At 40.3% G+C, this 21,144-nt stretch overlaps 1 protein-coding gene across 4 annotated transcripts in view; it reads left to right on the forward strand.

Annotated features, from left to right (window-relative positions):
- Positions 1 to 21,144, forward strand: part of med12 (mediator complex subunit 12) — a 26,256-nt gene continuing 5,112 nt past the window's right edge. For 3 of the 4 annotated variants that reach the window (XM_023279062.3, XM_023279063.3, XM_023279064.3), the window contains exons 1-34: positions 1 to 143; positions 867 to 971; positions 1,751 to 1,942; positions 4,280 to 4,439; positions 4,600 to 4,775; positions 5,413 to 5,523; positions 5,859 to 6,131; positions 6,277 to 6,423; positions 6,888 to 6,987; positions 7,076 to 7,212; positions 7,406 to 7,537; positions 8,900 to 9,026; positions 9,225 to 9,454; positions 9,545 to 9,604; positions 9,719 to 9,892; positions 11,212 to 11,356; positions 12,238 to 12,356; positions 13,262 to 13,405; positions 13,511 to 13,674; positions 14,414 to 14,545; positions 14,937 to 15,164; positions 15,272 to 15,416; positions 15,621 to 15,741; positions 16,822 to 16,932; positions 17,043 to 17,156; positions 17,318 to 17,454; positions 18,022 to 18,201; positions 18,457 to 18,528; positions 18,650 to 18,813; positions 18,948 to 19,109; positions 19,301 to 19,502; positions 19,754 to 19,863; positions 19,998 to 20,133; positions 20,568 to 20,717. In XM_023279062.3, the coding sequence (XP_023134830.2) occupies positions 42 to 143; positions 867 to 971; positions 1,751 to 1,942; positions 4,280 to 4,439; positions 4,600 to 4,775; positions 5,413 to 5,523; positions 5,859 to 6,131; positions 6,277 to 6,423; positions 6,888 to 6,987; positions 7,076 to 7,212; positions 7,406 to 7,537; positions 8,900 to 9,026; positions 9,225 to 9,454; positions 9,545 to 9,604; positions 9,719 to 9,892; positions 11,212 to 11,356; positions 12,238 to 12,356; positions 13,262 to 13,405; positions 13,511 to 13,674; positions 14,414 to 14,545; positions 14,937 to 15,164; positions 15,272 to 15,416; positions 15,621 to 15,741; positions 16,822 to 16,932; positions 17,043 to 17,156; positions 17,318 to 17,454; positions 18,022 to 18,201; positions 18,457 to 18,528; positions 18,650 to 18,813; positions 18,948 to 19,109; positions 19,301 to 19,502; positions 19,754 to 19,863; positions 19,998 to 20,133; positions 20,568 to 20,717 (4,962 nt within the window). In that variant the 5' untranslated portion in view covers positions 1 to 41. The remainder of the gene's footprint in view (positions 144 to 866; positions 972 to 1,750; positions 1,943 to 4,279; positions 4,440 to 4,599; positions 4,776 to 5,412; positions 5,524 to 5,858; positions 6,132 to 6,276; positions 6,424 to 6,887; positions 6,988 to 7,075; positions 7,213 to 7,405; positions 7,538 to 8,899; positions 9,027 to 9,224; positions 9,455 to 9,544; positions 9,605 to 9,718; positions 9,893 to 11,211; positions 11,357 to 12,237; positions 12,357 to 13,261; positions 13,406 to 13,510; positions 13,675 to 14,413; positions 14,546 to 14,936; positions 15,165 to 15,271; positions 15,417 to 15,620; positions 15,742 to 16,821; positions 16,933 to 17,042; positions 17,157 to 17,317; positions 17,455 to 18,021; positions 18,202 to 18,456; positions 18,529 to 18,649; positions 18,814 to 18,947; positions 19,110 to 19,300; positions 19,503 to 19,753; positions 19,864 to 19,997; positions 20,134 to 20,567; positions 20,718 to 21,144) is intronic. The other variant, XM_055016701.1, reaches the window with a different exon arrangement.

Below are 21,144 nucleotides of genomic sequence, written 5' to 3' on the forward strand. Positions count from 1 at the left end.
GCAGGAGGAGGGAAGCCTCGGCTCGGCTGTGATGCCGCTAGATGATGGCTGCTTTCGGGATCCTAAGTTACGAACACCGGCCACTAAAGCGGCCCCGGCTCGGCCCTCCGGACGTTTATCCTCAAGATCCGAAGCAGAAAGAGGTCAGGTTTCGCGATGTTCATTCAGAAAGTCCGGGAATGGCGTTTTTTTGTGGAGAAAATTGTCAGCAGAGAAGCAGTGCGAGCTAACAGCAGCTAGCCCGTGCAGCTAGCCTGTTTGGGCCTAGCAATAACAATGAACAGCAGCGAGTTGTCAGTTTGTTCGCTAGCTGGGCTGCTTACTTGGAAAACAACCGGCGCTTTTGATAGCAGAGTTTTGCTAAGCTAGCTCTTCGGCTGGCGGATGCTTTGCAGTTTGATGTAAACTATTAGCAGCCCTTTTCCTTGTAATGTTGAACAATATGCGTTGGGTTTTTGGTACGTGCGTGACTGGTAATTGTTAGCTTGATGTTTTGGTCCAGCGAATTAGCTAAACCTGCACAGCTAACCTTTATTAACTGCGACCTATACTGCCTAGTTTGTTTTAAGTCTGGAGTTTGGCCTAGCTACGTACTTGTGCTGTTTGCCCCTGATCTATTATTAACCTAATCTAATCTGTAGATGGAAAATGGACTGCTTCACCCCTGGGCTGCTCTGTTATCTCCAATAATTATTATTTCATTATAGCCATGTCTGTTTTACACTGGTATCAGCAGAACCAATCAAGCACACATCCTGACCTTCTCAGGCTTCTCCTGTCTGATCTGGAATCAGATATTGTGAGATTGACACAAGTCTCTGTGCGTTGCAATTTAATGTGAAAATACGCTGAAATGTTTGTTCCAGGATGAGTTGACTGCACTGAATGTGAAGCAGGGATTCAATAACCAGCCTGCTGTGTCTGGTGATGAACATGGCAGTGCCAAAAATGTCAACTTCAACCCCTCAAAGGTAACGACACTTGCATGTTAACCCAGTGAACCCCATTCAGCTTCCAGATGTTTTTTTTGCTCCTGTCACATTTTTACTCACTGTGGGCTCATTTTTCATTGTGATATCAACTGGTGCACCACTATATACAATACAGTAATATTGAAAACTGAAAATTTGTGCAAAATATCCAAATCCAAAATCCGGCATTGAAAATGTACAACATTTTCTAAGTGCCCACAGGTAATACCAATGCTGGAAAAAATGGTGCCTCTCCATATTATAGATGTTTTATTACTTATATTTTTACATTCTCTGTGCTCACTGGCTTTAAAAAATTGTTTCTGTAGGCTCCACCGTATGCCATTTTTAACCATGCTGTGTTTATTTTCCACATCTAGTATGTTCTATTTTCCTCACAGTCTCTCTAATTTGTTCCCATGTTTGTCTATTCTCTGCCCTGTGAAAACACAGCCTGCAGTTCTGTCAAGTAGTTCCCGAATTTTTGTCAAGTAACTGTTGATTGCAGCCGAGTCACTCATGGCTTCTCAGTTGCACTGCAGAGTTTTATGTTTTTCATAGAATCTCATTAGTGCAAATAGTTCTTTTTTAAATGAGACATTAAAAATGGTGTGATTTTAATGCAAGATAGCATACTTTTCATACCCACTGGCAGGCAGTGGGTTCAGATCCTTAATAAAGATTCTGCTTGCATAATACTCACAATTGCAGATGGAGTTTGTTAATTTTTTTAAAAATAGATTTGGCGCATCATATATGTTTCTCTCAATGCTTTACAGATCAGCTCAAACTTCAGCAGCATCATTGCAGAGAAGCTGCGTTACAACACGTTTGCAGACACAGGGAAACGTAAACCCCAGGTCAACCAGAAGGATAATTTCTGGCTCGTCACAGCAAGGTCACAGAGCTCCATCAATAACTGGTTCACGGATTTAGCAGGGACTAAACCTCTGACACAGCTCGCTAAAAAGGTAAGCCCTGGTTGTAAGCTTCTAAATGCCTTCTTTGCTAAATTGTGTTTTCTTCCAACTGGTTTAAGTGGTTGTATAATTGCTTGGGAAACAAAAGTCATCTACGTGGTTTTAAAAGGTTGTGTGTTTAAAAAAACAAACAAAAAAAAGGTGCCATATTAGCTGTACCCTCTGTATTTTGCATTAGCAGCCTGAATAATCAGCTCAGGTCAGCTATATTTAAATGGCACCTTTTATACAAGCATCCAGCTTAAAGTACTTCACATAGTAAAATGAAAACAACACCAAAAAAGAACAGAATTAATGCAATTCTGTAAAGCTAAATATGACAAGAATTAAGCAATACAGTGTTGATATTAAATTGATAATAGTCAATAAAATAAACACCAGGGATACAGATAGTGTAAGAAGCTGTGATTGAACTGATTGCACATCATTCTGCTGTGTTTGTTTTCTGTTTATTTGTTTTGATCCTATATTCCTGCATGTATTCCTGGTATGGATTTTTTGGGCTGTCACCCAAACCTCATGTGTTCATGTCCACTGGAAAGGAACTGGAACTCGCAAATAATTCAAAGCATGTTGCTTTATGAAAGCATCAAAATACAAGCCCTTGTTGCAGTTACATCATTTAACATTGATCCACATTGACCAGTATTAGTATAACTGAAAAAGTCTAGTGCGAATATTTGGTGGACTTTGCCAACATACGGGACACAAGCTAGTTAAGCAAATTGACAGCTAAATGTTTCAGAACTGGTAGAATGCTGACTGGAACATGCTACGATATTATTCTGTTAATGTGATCTTGGGTTGAATACTGAGGTCTAAGCAAATCATAGCCTGGTAGAGGATAATAAAATGCAAGGAAGGAAGGAAGTTCTGACACAGTAGTTCTAAAACTGACAAGCTTTTTTTAGGATGGCCTGCTTGGATCACTCATCATGACCAGATATTACCCTTTTGTCCTATTTGTAAGAGTGATGCGAGCTATAAAGTTGTATCTTCAACTTTAGTCCAAAAAGGTTTTCTGCATTAATGGGCGTTTTAGCCTCACAAGGCTGCTAGCTAGCTGTATACTTATATTTTTCTTTTTAAAGCTAATATTGAGTTTGACGCTAATTGAATGCAGATGTTAGATGTCAGTGCACGTTTAAATGAAACGTTCAAACAACTGATAGCTTTACACAGACAAATCTTGCTCTGATTATTGATCTTGCTAATTATGATAGACTTTTTCTGCCAAGACAGACTGGGGAGAACAAGTAAACATATTAAGTATTGATTTGTACGCCTTGTTTTTGTGAAGGCTGAAAACAAAGAACAAATAGCAGTAGTTTTAATGGCTGCGATGACAAAAAGATCCCTAAATTGTGCAGAGCTCTCCTCGTTGATTCAGTCTGACATTACAAAACAAGAGCAATTCAGAAACGGTAAGTAATGCCGTGTTTTTTAAATGCCCTTGTGAAAACAACCCAATTCTTGCCTCTGTGTAAATCAGGTCTATTGTTAGTCTTGTTTGGGTGTATTGAACCAAAACACAATTAATGTTATTGTTTGTAAATGGCAAGGCTCTTATTGCTGTTTAGTTATTTTTTTGTAACTAGAAAATGTATTACTTATAGATTGTCTAAAGTGTTTTGTGCCCTCGCAACAATTGTTCTCGCAGTAAGTGCTCTTAGAAATACATTAAATTAAAGGTGAGCTTTCTCTTCATAAGTGAAATCCCTGTATCATTTTACAGTTACATTGTAATTTCGCATGTATTTTATTGTATTTCTGCTCGCATGAATACATAAACATTTCATAATTTTCTCACTAAAATAAACCAACTGGATTCATAAATGACTATGACAGACAGTTCAGGTTTTCTCTCAGCCCAAAGAACATTATGAAAACACAGCGGGTGACACTGTGGACTTGATGTGTGCATTTCCTCCAATGCATTCATTTAGAAAACAGATCGGGCAATGTAGGAAATCAGTCTAGCTAAAATATTTTGCTTTGTATCAACAGGAAGGAGGTCTGATGCCTGTGTGAACATAATTTCCAAGTAGCATGTACAGCAAATAGATACAGTCCATTCCATTATGTTTATTTAGCATTCTTGATTGTATTTTAGCATAGTCTAATCCTTGTGCAGTCTGTCTGTTGAGCTGTTGGGGGGAAAGTCATTGCCACTATTCTTGGCATTTTAATCAAAACTATTTTTTTGAGATTACTTTGACCGTCGTTTTCCAAAAAAGTCCACTTTCTTGCCGTTTGTGCTGTTTTGACCGACATGATTTCGGTGTTTAACTTTACATCACTGATGCGCATGAAATGTCTTCATCGCAGGTACCAATCTTCAGCAAAAAGGAAGAGGTTTTTGGATACTTGGCTAAGTACTCAGTTCCTGTTATGCGTTCAGCATGGATGATTAAGATGACCTGTGCATATCATGCGGCTATTACTGAAACTAAAGTCAAGAAGAGGCATGTGATTGATCCTTGTATAGGTAAGCAGGTTTTGCTTTGGTAAATGTCTCTTTGGAATCTTATTTTGTATTATCTAAAAATACATAATTCTGCTTACATTTCAGTAGATATTGTACTGCCTTTTATTAGGTTTTTCTGTGACTTTGAAATGCATTTTTGTTTGCCTATGTCTGTGTACAGAATGGACCCAGATTATTACTAAATATCTATGGGAGCAGCTTCAGAAGGTGGCTGAGTTTTACAGACAGTTTCCCAGTCAGGGCTGTAGCTCACCTCTACCAGCCACGCCTGCCGATGTGGAGACGGCCATGAAGCAGTGGGAGTACAACGAGAAGCTGGCTATGTTCATGTTTCAGGTCAGTTCGCTCTCTTACTGCTGAACAGGGTTTGGGTTTACATTTGACTGCAATCACACCAGTTACTGCTGTGTTGAGGACATTATGTCAAATTTCAAGATAAATATTCAATCAAATTAGTGATGTGCTGTGGCATCATTTGGCTTTCAAAGAAGATGCTTTTTACTGGACCTACTGTCCATTCTGCTTTCCATTTAGCTTGTTATAGACTACAAAACAACAGAAGGGGCGGTAGCTGTGTTAAATGGATTGATCTTAGCCTGCTTAATAAATGGGCGGAGGTCAGTTTTAATCAGATGAACAGCACGTATCACAGAGAAAGATGTGTCTTGAATGTGCCACCTGCGAGTGTAAGTGCTGCTTTTGCCTGTTGTACAAACTGTCTTTCAGACAAATTCTGAACCACACACAACAACAAAGTATAAAATGATTTCAGTTGAGTAATTACTAAAATGATCAGATTGCACCTGGGGAGAGTGAGTCAGGAAAGGAATTCAAGGATTCCTTGAAGTGAAGATGGAGATCACTGTATCTTTGATACAGTGGAACACAAATGAAGCAGTTTAACCTCGTTTAGCACTGTAGTCATTTTGTCTGTCTGCTTGATGATAAAATGTGCTTGCATTCCTGTGTTCAGGATGGTATGTTAGACAGACATGAGTTCCTGACATGGGTGCTGGAGTGTTTTGAGAAGGTCCGACCCGGTGAAGACGAGCTTCTCAGGCTTCTCCTGCCCCTTTTACTACAGGTAAACACATCTGCTTAATCGCCTCTGCACGCCAGCCTCACTCTTACATCAACACTTAGGCACTAATGGATTACATTTGGGAAACATGCAGTCTTGTTTAGTGTTCATGCAGCTGTACACAGTTAGACACACAAGCTGCTCTGTGTTGTGACAGACTTCTACAGCTGTCAACAGTTTTATCATGTTTTGTGTCTTCGTGTGGCGGTGCTGACCTTTGCTGACGGTGCCCACCGGGGCCCACAGGCACTCGTTTTGCTTCTATTTCCAAAGCTGACTGATGTTAATGGACACTGAGTGCTGTGGGTAATGCTGTGAATCTCTCCTCTGTGCCACAGTACTCAGGGGAATTTGTACAGTCTGCTTACTTGTCACGAAGACTGGCATACTTCTGCACACGGCGCCTCAACTTGTTGCTAAGTGACGGGAGCCTGGGCCCCGGCACAGGAGGACATCCAGCTCATGGCATCTTGACACAGCAAGGAAACGCCCTGCCGCCCACCCCAACCTCCCAGCCAGCAGGAGGGAACCAGCCCCAGACACCTTTCACAGATTTCTACATCTGCCCGCAGCACAGGCCTCTGGTGTTCGGCCTCAGCTGCATGTTACAGGTATTATATGTTCAATTTGACTGATAGGTGAGATATATTTCTCACAGATTCCAGAACATTAAAGATTCAGAAAATGTAAGAAATGATTATTCTTAGATTTAATTTTTATTCCGCCTCTGTTTGTGCCTTGCTATTGTCTCATCAGAGCATAGTGTTGTGTTGCCCCAGTGCTCTGGTGTGGCATTACTCTCTGACAGACAGCAGAAACAAGACTGGCTCACCTCTGGACCTGCTGCCCATCTCCCCTTCCAATTTGCCAATGCCAGGAGGCAATACTGCCTTCACACAGCAGGTACTTCTGTTAATACTGGTGTTGTGTTTATTTGTTGTCTTTATTTCAACTTGTAACTGTGTATGTTGTCCCTGAAGCTGCTTTAGTTACCATTTCCAGTTTATTAAATCACTGAAACGCAAGACAGAACATTACAGTAAATCAATGAAGAACAAGAAATTGAGTAAAACAAATATGGGCATGTAGATGCAGGAAAAATAAGACAAATTGAGAGAAAAATGAAGACAATCCCTGAAGTGCCAAGAAACCTCGCCTGTACAAATTGAAGTTCTTGTTTACATGTACAAAGAGATTTTTTGTAGTGAGCAGACAGCTGAGGAGATGAGGACTTTTGATTTGTTAATTAGTTTCCACATTAACCAAAGACTTGGTTGATTGTCATATTGGATTTGATGCGTTTCTGTTTACTAGATGGCTGTATGATTTTTTTTTTTTTTTTTCCGTGAACTTTTCTTTGATGGCAGGTTCGGGCAAAGTTGCGAGAAATTGAGGAGCAAGTTAAGGAGCGAGGCCAGGCGGTGGAATTCAGGTGGTCATTTGATAAGTGCCAGGAGACCACAGCGGGTAAGACGACTGTTCTGTGTGTCTGCAGACACCTGTTCACAGCTAGTGAGAACAGTTTGAAAGGATGTGGTCTGTAATCTGTTGCCAGGGTTCACCATCGGAAGGGTTCTCCACACCCTGGAGGTTCTAGACAACCACAGCTTCGAGAAGTCAGACTTTAACAACTCACTGGATTCACTATACAACAGGATATTTGGTTCAGGCCAGAGTAAAGATGGCCACGAGGTAAGAACTAAGTCCCTATTATTTTTATTATGCACAAAACATGAATACACTGTAAAGCTAACAAACTGTATTTAGAAATATTTTGATACTGATGTCTGTGCTGAGCTGTCCATTTGGTTACTCGTCATCAGATTATTAAATAAAGCGATTCTATTTTTAGCTGTATTGTCTCATAATGCATGTGTCTGTCCAGATGTCACCTGATGATGATGCGGTGGTAACCTTGCTCTGTGAATGGGCGGTGTGCTGCAAGCGTTCAGGCAGACACAGGGCCATGGTGGTGGCCAAGCTGCTGGAAAAGAGACAGGCTGAAATAGAAGCAGAGGTAAGAGACTCGCCACCCCCAACTGAAAACTGCAACATGTTTAATCTCAGCAGGATTCAACCTCATTACATCTCCTCCCAGTGGTACCCAACCTTTTTGACTTGTGGCCCTTTCAAATATAGTAATATCTACTTGAAGAAGTTTTTCCCAGCCCGGTTGTTTCATTTAAATGATTTTGGAGATGCCCAACGAGATGGGAGTTTTTAATGTTTTATAAGGAAAAGCTACATTTTAAAGAAAGTTATGAAAAATTTATTGTTTTTCTTTCTTAACCCTTTATTTATCTTTTGCACCCTTGGATTTATCTTAAGATCCCATGAGTTTTGCTCACCACTGACCTAAGTCACAGCAATTATGTTATGTTTGAAAATGTGAGCCTCATAGTCTTCATTGTGTTTTTATTTTACAAATCCTCTAATGCCCTTTTATATTAAAAATCACATATAAGTGTTAATTTTCCTTCACCTTATGTGGCAGTTTTTGCTACTGGAATGGTTCAACAGACTCATCATGCCCCACAAATATTAATATTTAACCCTCTCATTCCCAAGCAGTTTTTGGACGTTTTTACTGACTTTCAGTTAATTTTTCACAGCAATTTAAAGTCCTGCAGCTTTGTGGAAACTTTACAACCATGGCTAAAAGCAGAAAGAACATAAAAATATTTTTTGGTGCAACTTAAAAAACTTATATAGATCTTGAATCAACATGCACACCATTTCTTTCCAAATGCCCACAGGTGTCATCAAGTTCTGGGAAAAAAAATCTCTACAGACAAAAGATATTGTACTACTTAAATTTATAATGTTTCCATACTTGTCATCTGTCTGCTCTGTGTAAGCACAGTCTGCAGTTCAGCTGAAAATTACCTTTTTTTGTCATGTGACTGCTGGATGCAGCTGAGCAACAATTGGCTTCACGGTTGCGCCATAGAAACGCAGAACTTGTAGTTTTTACAAAAGCTGCTTAGCACTTTTGGTTTATTTTTGGGAAATTTAAAATAAGACATGTAGAATAATGTGATTTTGATGAAATATAACAACTTAAACCTTAGATTCTGTTCATTTTCCTGACGAGACCTAACATAAGTTCAAGAAAAATCTGAAGATTTTTCCTGTAATTACTGATTCTGGCTCTGATAAATCATGTAAGCGTGGGGATTTATTTTTTAAAAAGATTCCATATGAGGTTCAGGGGGTTAAAATTTGCTTACTGCATAACTTATATTATTGACATCTTTTGCGGCAGAGCTGTATACCCAAAATCAGCATGCTAGTTAGGAAGGTTTGTAAATAGGCTTTCTACATTTAGCACTCAAAGACTATTTGCTGTGTGTTGTCTGTCTGGTGTGTGTGTTTGCAGAGGTGTGGTGAGTCGGAGGTGGTGGATGAGAAGGGCTCTGTGTCATCGGGCTCCCTCTCGGCTGCCACACTACCGGTCTTTCAGGATGTGCTGCTGCAGTTTCTTGATACTCAGGCCCCCACACTCAGTGAGTCTCTATTTTTTCTTAATTTCCTTCAACTGTGATTCTCAAATGTGTCAAACTTGATCCCATTCTAACGTTGGAAGAACTTTATGTCCTTTTGTCTTTGCCTTTTATTTCATTACCCACTGCATATTTATTCTTCCTGATTTGTCAAGGGAAACCTGCTATTAAATTATTCAAATCCTCTTTTCTGCTTTATAGCGGAGCCTGGGAATGAAAGTGAACGAGTGGAGTTCTCCAACCTGGTCCTTCTGTTCTGTGAGCTCATCCGTCACGACGTCTTCTCCCACAACATCTACATGTGCACGCTAATTTCGCGTGGTGACCTGGCTTCTGACTCCCACCTGCCGCGCCCACGTTCTCCGAGCGACGAGCCGTCCGATGAGTCAGAGCGCAAAGAGCAGGATGCAGGCAGCAGTGTCAAGATGGAGGCATGTTGGAGGCATCTGCTGTTGGTATTTCATGTGTGACAGACAAAGTAAAAAGATGCACAAGGGTAACTTGCCGTTATTGTTCAACAGGATACTGGTCTGTCAGAGTCGATGGAAACTGATCACAACTCCAGTGCTAATTTTGACGAGGTAAAGACAGTATAGTTTGCTATAAATGTCTTCACTGGCATATAGCAGATCTTTCTTGAATATTTTGGCATCGTTTTATTGCTTGAAGTAATTTCTGGCTCTTTTGCCTTGCAGATGTTCTCCCCTCCGATGCACTGCGAGTCCAAGGGCAGCCCCTCTCCTGAGAAGCCTGCTGCAGAGCAGGACAGCAAGGCTGGCTGTAAGGACAAGGGTATGGACCCTGCCTTCCCTCAGCTGTATGAGCAACCCCGCCACATTCAGTATGCCACTCACTTCCCTATTCCTCAGGTAAGAGCTTTCACAGTCTGGCTTTATAAAAGGAAACCCAGGAAATACACTTCTGGGCTGTAGAGGCTTCCACGGCATTCAACATTATGTTTTTTCCAACTGGAAGTTAACTTTTAGAGCCCGATGGATGCACTTTTTGTCCAAGTTCAGATCACTTCTTCTCAATTGAATTGCTCTCAAAGTATTTCCAGCAGCGAGGTGTAGCACATATCAAATGCACCGCAACAGTTATAGTTGCTACTCTTGTTTGAATTATTTATGAACTAGTCATTACATAGATGTGCTAAAACCTCATTATGTTAATGTCTATTCAATGTAATCATTGCACAGATATTAACATATTTAATGGATGTATCATCTACCTAGTTTTCCACCTGTGCAAGTGGGGTTCTATATATGATCACCTCAATAAACAGAATAATGACTGTTAGTTTGTTTAACATGAAGTAGACATTTCCCAAATCTCTAAGTCATACAATATTCCATCATCATGGTACTTTCATTGGCAGATTCCTGATCATCTTTCCTGCACAGTTACGAAAATATATTTCTGCTTTACATAGCAAGATAAATGTAAAATAATAATAATAGCAATAGTAATAAAACTAAACATTTTTCCTCAATATGAATGACTAAATACAAAATCTGCAATTGATATCCTATCAACTGATGAAAAATTCTGATAGCCTGGATTGATTTAAAAAAGAAAGATACTGCCCTTAAAATGATTAAGATAAGATCATAAAAATAAAGGTCGTGAAATTATCCTGAAAATATCCTAGGGCTTACAGGGTTATACATGGATTTAACTCCTGATATATTAAATATGCAGAATGACTGAATGTAAAGAGACCAGTATGATTTATATAAGAAAATCTTCTGTCTGAGTTGAAGATTCATTTGTCAGAGCCACATTCACACCCTTTTTATTTTCAGATTTGATTAGATGTAGCCTGAAGTATTAAAATAGAAAATATACATATAAGCCACTACATTTTAATGCAATAAAACCAAATTAGCTTTGATGACTTCATGGTAATGTTATTAATGCACATGCATATGAAACAATATTGTTGTGCTGATGCGGTTATGTTTCCTAGTGGTGTTTAGTGTAGTTGAGTTAGATTTGATTTCCTTTATGGTTTAAACCTGATAAATTAGCTTGCAATTCTGAAACAATAAGTTAAAATGTAAAGTAAATGGAGTAAAATTACTCCTCAAACCTTGTCATACACCATCTGTTTCGTATTGTTTCTTACTGTGCTGCTCAGGATATCGAGTGCGTCCAGTTTATGAGTATCTTTTGTCCGTGTCCACAGGAGGAAAGTGCCAGTCACGAATGCAACCAGCGTTTAGTGGTTCTGTACGGTGTAGGCAAACTGAGAGATGAGGCGCGACACACCATCAAGAAAATTACCAAAGACATCTTGAAGGTGCTCAACCGCAAAAGCACAGCAGAAACAGGTAACGGTCTTAACTCAACTTTATCATCTTTTGACCGATGCCTCACATTTCCCACTGCCTCACATACGTTTTACATTATCTTAGCTGTGCGCATGTAGTTTGTCCGGAAGTCATTTCAGATTACGGTTCAGTGTTATTTTGCCTACTTTTCATCTTTAGGGAAGAAAATTGAGTCACTGCTTTAAATTATCATGTTTTCCCCAATTTATTGACGATGTTTTTTTCTGCTCTTTGGAGAACAATCCACGTTTATCATAGGAAAGATAACGTTTTGCCCAGCAGCAGTGTGGAAAGCAGAACCTTTATCATGTTTGGATGTTTGTGAAACATTGCTCACATGTCGACTGATTGGTTCTTCTCCCACTGTGGCTGTCCCAGCTGTTATCCTCCTAATAACTCTCCTCTTTGAATACTTTACATTTGTATCCCCTTTCTTCTGCCCTTCTTAAAAGAACAAGCTTTTTTCTTCTTTCTCTATCAAACCCTAGGGGGGTTGCATCACTCAATCTTCTTTCCAGCCAATTTCTATGCTAATAGCTTTCATCTGTTCACAGCCACTTTATCTCAGATACATGTGACCTTATTAAGGTTATTTAAGGTTTTCAGGTTTATAATTGCGTGGGCTGAATTGTTTTGTGGCACGTTCCTGCAAGCTTGTGATGACCTTCAGCTCAAAACTGTGTTTCTCTTAAATGAAAGGTACTATGGTTCTTTTCCTTAAAGTGCTAAATCGAACAAGGCTGGAAATAAGATAACAGGCCGTTGGCTTAACTAGATTTCATGGCTGGCCTTTTCAGCAGACTGGAAAGAATACCACTGACCGGTTGTGAGTTGCTGCTTCCCCTCTTATTGTTTTCCTCCTTTCTTTCCCACATGTGCAGGAGGGGAGGAGGGACAAAAGAGGAAGCGGAGTAAGCCGGAGGCCTTTCCCACTGCAGAAGATATCTTCTCCAAATTCCAGCACCTCTCCCACTTTGACCAGCACCAGGTCACCTCCCAGGTCAGACCAGGAAGCCTCATTCTTTTTTATGTATCATAGTATCTAGGAATCAGTTGTTTGATGACCAGCCAACAGCTTTATTAATGTGCATCCTGCCAACACCCAAAACAAATGACCTCCTGAATGACTCATTTGAATGTAAATGTAATTTAAGTGTAATTTGTTGTCTCTGGTGAGATGCCAGAATACAATTTGAATGGATAATGCACTCAATGGGCTGTAACCTGAAAACCCAGCAGAGCATGATATATTTAAATTTTAGTTCGTACAGATTGGAACAGCTGCAGTTGATCTCAATTACAGTACACTCAGTAATAGCCCATGACACTTTTGCATTTGAAAACTTCGTTTGGATTCAAGTGTAGCCAACATCCAATCCCAGACTCAAGTCTGAATACAAGTTCTTTACACTCTCGAGAGTTTAAAATCTGTTTCATAACGTTTAGGGATTTTCAGTTTCATATACATGGATAACTTTGCAACACCACTGCAACTGAACTGCACCCATGTTTTTATTAAAGAAATACTGTGACATTTTCAGAAACACGCTTATTCATTTTCTTGAAGATTGAGTTAGGTAAGACAACTGATACCACTCTCATGTCTGCTGAATATTAAGCTGTTCTTTAACCTAAAATACAGATCCAGGCTGGCTGTTTCTCCAACTTCTGGTCTTTATGATAAGCCAAGTTAATCACTCACGTTTTGGAGCTTCATGTATAATGGGTCTTGTTCATCATACTCTGCAAGAAACTTAATGCATTTATTAGTTTACCTCCTGTATTAATTATGTTTATCCATTATTTTGGTTCATAGAATACGGTTTTATGACTGCAGGACAATTTTTAAGAGATTAAAACTTTTTTTTGCCATAAGTTCATATCTGATATTTTGTCATTCTGCAGGTGTCCAGAAATGTGCTGGAACAGATCACCAGCTTTGCCTTAGGGATGTCTTATCACCTGCCTCTCGTCCAGCACATCCAGTTCATCTTTGACCTCATGGAGTACTCGCTCAACATCAGTGGCCTCATAGACTTTGCTATTCAGGTACGGTTTTGCTCTATCGCTACTGTCATCGCATTAAGCATCCAGATTAATCTGTTTTTATTAAGCATTGTTTGTAAATATCTGTAGACTGTTTGTGTTTTGCAGCTTCTGAATGAGTTGAGTCTGGTGGAAGCCGAGCTGCTGCTGAAGTCATCCAGCCTGGTGGGCAGCTACACCACCAGCCTGTGTCTGTGTATTGTAGCTGTGCTGAGGAGGTACCACTCCTGCCTCATTCTCAATCCTGAGCAGACAGCACAAGTTTTCGATGGGTATGTCATTTACAATGTTTGTCAGCAGGATGCCTCAAAAGCTCAGTTGCATACCGCTTTGTAAAAGAGTTGCTTTGATATTAATTGGAGGCCCAAATGTGGGTTTTGTAGCCATTGCAATTAAATTAACTGAAATAGAGATTTGATCTCATCCCTAAGGGGATATTTACGGGGTTAAGACTTCGGTTCAGTTTGTAATTAAAGTAGTAAAAAGGATGTTTTGGCTTGTAACAGCAAGTTAAAGAATTGTTGGTAGTTTGCACTTTTTTCTGAAACTCATTCTACTGACTTTAATTAAAATTTTTATATCACAGGCATGCTGACACTGCACTTAATTCTTAAATGCTGTCTCCCTAAAATACTGAACAAAAGCCTCTTAATGGTACTTGTAAAGCTTAGTTATTACCACAGTATGTTTCTCTTTATTCTTGTGTAAAAACAAGATTGGTAGTTATGGAGGTTGGTGGACAGTTTCTTCAGGATGTTTCTGGTGCCGTCTAAGAGGCCACACATAACCCCCTATAAAACAGAAAATTGTTATTTTTACAATCCAGCGTTTTAAAAAGTGACCTTTAAAGGTGCTGATAGGTGGACTTTGTTGAGTTGTTGATTCAGGCTCATGATTTTTCCGTGATCTCAGTCTTTATTCCAAGCAAAAGTGTCCAGCAAAGCAACAGCTCTATATTAAGTATGTGGCTGAAGGATTGCTTTTGAATCACGTGTTTATATGTGTTCACAGGTTACGCATTGTGGTGAAGTCAGGTGTGAACCCAGCAGACTGTTCCTCTGCTGAGCGCTGCATCTTGGCCTACTTGTATGACCTCTACACCTCCTGCAGTCACCTCAAGAACAAGTTTGGAGAAATCTTTAGGTAGGATTACATCAGCATATTGGAAAATAAATATTTTCGATTTCCTCAAAAAAGACATATTCAGCTCTGACATGGAGCCTTTTTTGACCAATTATTCCAGTATTGATGTATTTTTGTTAGTTTTTTTGGAGGAGGGAATATGTCAGATAGTCAGTCATGTTAAAACAGAATCATATACATATTATAATACTTGCAGCTCATTTTGTATGCTATTCCAGCGTGCTTTTAGTTGGCTTTGTCATTCAGGAGAATCAAGTACTGAAGTGCAGTAAATTACCTATCTCCAAAATGTATTATTTTGCATCATGTGCTTCACCTTACCTAACTGATAGTTGTTTGTTTTCTGTGCTCAGTGCCAACATAACCCCTGATTTTCTGTGTTCTATCACAGTGAGTTCTGCTCTAAAGTGAAAAACTCCATCTACTGCAACATCGACCCGTCAGACTCCAACATGCTTTGGGATCCTGTGTTCATGATGGAGGCCATTGCCAACCCCTCAGCCAACAACTTCAACCACTCTATGGTGGGCAAAATCCTCAACGACAGCCCAGCCAACCGCTACAGCTTTGTCTGTAATGTGCTCATGGATGTGTGTGTGGACCACCGAGACCCTGAGAGGTCGGTTATTCTTGCTGTGGTTAAGCTGTGTTAGTGCATGGCTCAGACTGCCATATTTCACTTCTCTTTGTTTGACTGCTGTTTAATGTCATGTAATGTGCTTTCAGGGTAAACGATATTGGGATCCTGTGTGCAGAACTGACAGCATATTGTCGCTCCTTGAGTGCTGAGTGGCTCGGCATCCTCAAGGCTCTCTGCTGCTCTTCTAACAATGGCAACTGTGGCTTCAATGATTTGCTGTGTAACGTAGATGTAAGTTGTGGTTTCTTCTCCACTCTCTTTGTGGCACCTTTCCTGTTAAATGACCAATTCTCACTGGTTCCTTCTCAAATACATTTCCACTCTTACCTACTTTTCAGTTTGTCTAAAAGCCATTTGGTTTGTTTTCTTGAAATGAAAGCAGCTTTTCTTATCACACAGCATTTTAAAGTTGATCTCTGAACTCTTTTCCTTCAGGTTAGTGATTTGTCCTTTCACGATTCCCTCGCAACCTTCGTAGCCATTCTCATTGCTAGACAGTGCTTGCTCCTAGAAGACTTGGTACGCTGTGTGGCCATTCCCTCCCTCCTCAATGCAGGTAAGCGTTATTTAATCTGAAGCATACTGCCACAGAGAAGTGTCTTAAGCCAAATCTGTGCATTCTTTCAACTAGTCAGGTCAGATAAATCACTTAAAAAATGCCAACCAAGTAATCCTTGGTCATTTTGCTGTAGTTGGCATTCAAATTCCTACCTCTTGGATTGGCAAAAGTTGAAAGTTTTTTTTTTTTCAATCATTTGTTATTTTTGCCCTTTTCAACCATTTTTACCATTGTCATTTAGCATTAATTCTTAACTCAAACTGTTTCAACCATTTACTCATTACTTTTAGATATCTTACTTGCTTGGTCGTCACTTTCAGGTGTCTCTTTAAACCATCTTCTTATCGTCTTACATCACCTGATTTTAACTTTTATTTATTGTCAATTTCTATCTATAACAGCCTGTCTTTCCCAGTGCCCATGGGTAGAAGTAAAACCTTTAAAATGTTGTTTCAGTTTGACCACCAGATCCCTCACTGAAATTTTTCCTCTCTGATACAGCTTAACTGGGGTTCTCCATATCACCCAGCTTCCCAGCATCTATAACATAATCTCACAAGCATTAGGCATTTATATGAGTGAGCAGCGCACTGCAGTTTGGCTCATAGGAAGGAAGATCCAGCTGGATATTGCATTACTTCTATCAGAGAGGAGAGTAAAAGCGACATATTTGATCCGGATCCATGAAGCCTTGGTGCAATTTGCGCCTTCGCCAGAGAAGTGGCTCTCTCTTCCCCCACTGCTAATCTTTTTCCCCCCCAGTGTGGAGACAAAGCCTCATTCAGCCATGCTTTTTGGTCGAGTTTGGCGCATTTTGTAACTCTACTCCATATGCCAAATGCCAACAGCTTTCCCACTTGTGGTAAATGCTTTGTTCTCATTTCCTATTTCACAAAAAGAGCTTTATTAAAATTCCACTTCATCCTGCCCGATGAGAAGTCTATCTAGGACAAGGTTTATATTTAGATGTGACTTTGATGTAATGGATAGTTTAGCCCATCCAAAAAATGTGACCCTCTCATGAAATGTGAAGGAACTCCATGCTAATCAATGCTATGTGTCTGATCTTAACTACAGCCTGCAGTGAGCAAGACTCTGAGCCTGGAGCCAGACTTACCTGCAGAGTTCTGTTGCACCTTTTTAAGACGCCACAACGCAACCCTGTCCCCCAACATGGTATGAAGTCAGGTAGCGAACACAACCAGAAGTCCTCTCACCATTGTTTTAACAGTTTTTTGTTTCTTCCTGATAGTCAGAGGTGTGACTTTTTGTCTTTTATTGTTGTTGTGGCTTTGCAGATAGATCCTCTGTTGGTATCCGGTCGTCATGTGATCGCCACCTTCTTGCTGCTTCTCAGAACAGCATCGTTGTTGGAGCAGTATTTGCTGTCCTCAAAGCTGTGTTTATGCTCGGTATGAATCTTTGCATTGTTTTTATGTCAGTGAAAAATGTGTAATTTAAAAAAAAAAAAAAATGGTCTCAAACATGATTGTGCTCAAGACAAGATTAGGCTATCACTGTTAAATGATGTCTTCACTGGTTTGTTTTGCTGGTCCCTCCTTGTTTCTTGCAGGTGATGCAGAGCTAAGAGGCTCAGGACTGTCACACCCTGCTGGCCTCGACGACATATCTGAGGGACGCAATGTCTCCATAGAAACGGCCAGCTTGGATGTTTATGCAAAGTATGTTCTGAAGACGATCTGCCAGCAGGTGAGGATATTAGTTGAATAACTCGTGAAAGCAGCAAAACTGGCAATCACAGTTCACACAGTGTGAAATGGTGAAAATGAAAGTGCTGAGATAACTAATCAATGAAAGTGGCTTTCTACTGTGTGGATCTGTGCATGCATTCTTCCTTTTCATGTTTAGTATCATCAGTGGCATTGTATTTTCTGCCTGAAAGTAGCGTTTTGTTAGTACAGTCTGTTTCCTTGTCTGAGCTTCTGCTAAATGGAGCACGTCAAAGGTGCATGAATGAGATCGTTTTCGGCAGCAGATATCACTTTGGCCTCATAAGATACGAAGGCCCAAGATGCCCGACATGCCAGACGCGCTCTGAGGCCTCATGAGACTTCAAACACATTTTCTAGTCAGCGTGACTGTGACATATGCAGTTCTATTTCTGACAAATGACCCATTACCTTGTTTTCATCACCAATCACCCAGCTTTAGTCAAGCTTGTTTTGGATGACAGAGCTCATCTTGATACTTGAACTTGAGGATCACTAAAGTTGTTGACACTTCTTCTGCTGCTTTCCCGCTTGCTGTATCTTGCAGGAATGGGTTGGCGAACGTTGCCTGAAGTCTCTGTCTGAGGACAGTAGTGCCCTGCAGGACCCAGTGCTGGTAAACATTCAGGCCCAGCGGCTACTGCAGCTCATTTGCTATCCACACCGCCAGCTGGACAGTGATGATGGTGACAACCCTCAGAGGCAGCGTATCAAACGCATTCTACAGGTAGAGAAACAATACAAACTCGCATTGTGTTGTGTGAATCATTTGTTTTGGAGTATTTTTAGGGTCTGATGACACATGAAATATTCTTAGGATTTTAAGAAGAATTGTGTTAACTTTGCCATCTTGTTTAGTCCATATAACCTGCTGCTGGGATTGTGGTGTTTTGCTGCCCTCTGCTGGCTAAATGAGGGGTTGAGAACGTGCTTTTGTCAGCCGCAAGGAAAAAAAATAACCCTAAACCTGTCATTGATGTAGAATATGGACCAATGGACGATGAGACAGTCGTCTCTGGAGCTGCAACTAATGATCAAACAGAGCACAAACAATGTAAGTATCATCTGAAGATATTGCTAAAGAATTAAACAATTCTATAGGGAACAAATACAGGTGTGTGCCTTTTGTTATTGTGTTAAACATATCTGATTATTACTTTTTTGTTTTTCTTTAGGAGCTCTACTCTCTTCTGGAGAACATAGCTAAAGCCACTATAGAAGTGTTTCAGAAATCAGCTGAGATGAACTCCAGTAACCCCTCAGGGAATGGAGCAACGGTCCAAGGGGGCTCTGCATCCAATAATAACAACACGACAAGCAAAATGAAACCTATTTTAAGGTGTGTGTCTGATTTTAGATTTTGCTCTTAAATGCTGCAGTCAAGGGGATAGTGTTAAATTGCAACCATTGCACTTAGGTTTGAATTCAGTGATGCTGAAGTCTAACATTTGTTCTTTTCGCTCTGACTTGCAGCTCTTCAGAACGATCAGGCGTTTGGCTGGTGGCTCCGTTGATAGCCAAGCTGCCCACCTCAGTTCAGGGCCATGTGCTGAAGGCAGCTGGTGAAGAGCTGGAGAAAGGACAACACCTTGGCTCCTCCTCACGTAAGGAGAGGGACAGGCAGAAACAGAAAAGGTAACTCGCGTTTCTTTAAAACTAGAACCAAGTTGATTTTGTTTGTTCTGATGTTACTGTATGGCAGGAAGGGTGTTTTCATTCTCTGCCACTTTCACAGGTTATTGAAACTCCAAAAACTCAATATTCCCACTATCTGAACATGATTTCTTTCTTATTTGTTCATATTTCAAATTGTCTTCCTTTCACAGCATGTCTCTGCTGAGCCAGCAGCCATTCCTGTCGTTGGTACTGACCTGCTTGAAGGGGCAGGATGAGCAGAGGGAAGGACTTCTCACCTCCCTGTACAGCCAAGTGCAGCAGATCGTTACCAACTGGAGAGAAGACCAGTACCAGGATGACTGCAAAGCCAAACAAATGATGCATGAGGCTCTGAAGCTACGACTGAATCTTGTAAGTCCTTCTTTAAAACGATAACCAGCCTTATAGTAGAGTAACTCCAGCAAATTTTGATTTGTGGGTCTAAGCTGTCCATGTTGACTTTTAGCTGTAGCTCACAAAAAGCCAGTACTACTTTGTATTATAATATTTAACAAACAACAAGGAAACAATTCACATTATTACTACAATAGTATTTTAAATCCAGCATTCACTTTGGGTAAACATGTCCTGAGCAGTATTTTTTTTCCCCCTTTCCTAATAAGGTTGGTGGCATGTTTGACACGGTGCAGCGCAGCACCCAGCAGACCACTGAGTGGGCGGTACTACTCCTCGACATCATCAGCAGCGGCACAGTGGACATGCAGTCTAATAAGTGAGTGTCCCAAAGTGCAATCCTCACATTATTCCTCTGACTGAAGTAATTATAATTAAACACAAACCTATCTTGGTTGTACAATTATCAGTCACTTGATTTGCCTGGTTCTTATATTTGCTTGTCTCCGACAGTGAGCTCTTTACAACAGTGTTGGACATGCTGAGTGTGCTGATTAATGGCACACTAGCTGCTGACATGTCCAGCATCTCTCAGGGCAGCATGGAGGAGAACAAGAGAGCCTACATGAACCTGGTCAAGAAGCTCAGGGTATAGAACTGCACTCCTTTCTCAACCATGTTTAGATGGTTTAAGATGGTACATCTGCAGACTTGATGTTTATTTATTGACCTTCTCAGTCATGAGCCACTTTTTAATTAATGATTTCTTTGAAGTAAAGTTGATAAAGGGGCCTAAAGGAAAGAATACACCAGATATAGGTTTACACCATCATCACATGAAAGTACACCTTCATGAAACTTGTTTCAGGCTAAAAATGTGACAAACCACAAAAGTCAAGGTGATAGAAGTGAAGCAATTGCACTGTTGCCCACAGGGGAAAAGACCTGCAGAAAAAGGTCAGGGCTAATTTTAGCTACATCCAGTTTCGGTTAGTTGATTGTTTTGTATGTGAAGGCAAATAAAACAGCAGTTGTGAATAACATTTTCTCAATCGTTGCTCGCTATCTGTTACATTTCTACAGAAAGAGCTTGGAGATCGGCAGTCAGAAAGTTTGGAAAAGGTTCGCCAGCTTCTGCCGCTGCCCAAGCAAACCCGCGATGTCATAACCTGTGAACCTCAGGGCTCGCTGATAGACACCAAGGGCAACAAGATTGCTGGCTTTGAGAAAGAGGTAACCACTTTGCCATATGCTGACATACCTTAACTTCTGAATGCAGAGTTAAATGAGTAGTTTCTTACTGATTTATTCTTTGCCTCCTAGTCAAACCTATACGTTATTTGTCAAAATGAAAAATCTTATGTGTATGGTACCTTGTTTGTCACATTGCTTATGTTGTATCTAGAAAATTCTTATTGCTAAATGGACATACATTACACACTCTGTGCCCCAAGAGATTTAGAGGAAGAAAGGTGCAGCTTGTAAAGACATAAATAAGTCACAGAGAAACCAAAGTGAAACAATTTGCCTTAGTCCAGGGTTGACAAACTCAGACAATAAAAACTGAAGCAAAGTCCCTTTCATTAACAAAAGTAATAAACTGAGGTCAATGTTACCTACACAAGTTGATTTTGAGTTAACATTGTTGTATCTGTGTTCT

Source organism: Amphiprion ocellaris, chromosome 13 (genome assembly GCF_022539595.1).
Source record: "Amphiprion ocellaris isolate individual 3 ecotype Okinawa chromosome 13, ASM2253959v1, whole genome shotgun sequence".
Classification (NCBI taxonomy): domain Eukaryota; kingdom Metazoa; phylum Chordata; class Actinopteri; family Pomacentridae; genus Amphiprion; species Amphiprion ocellaris.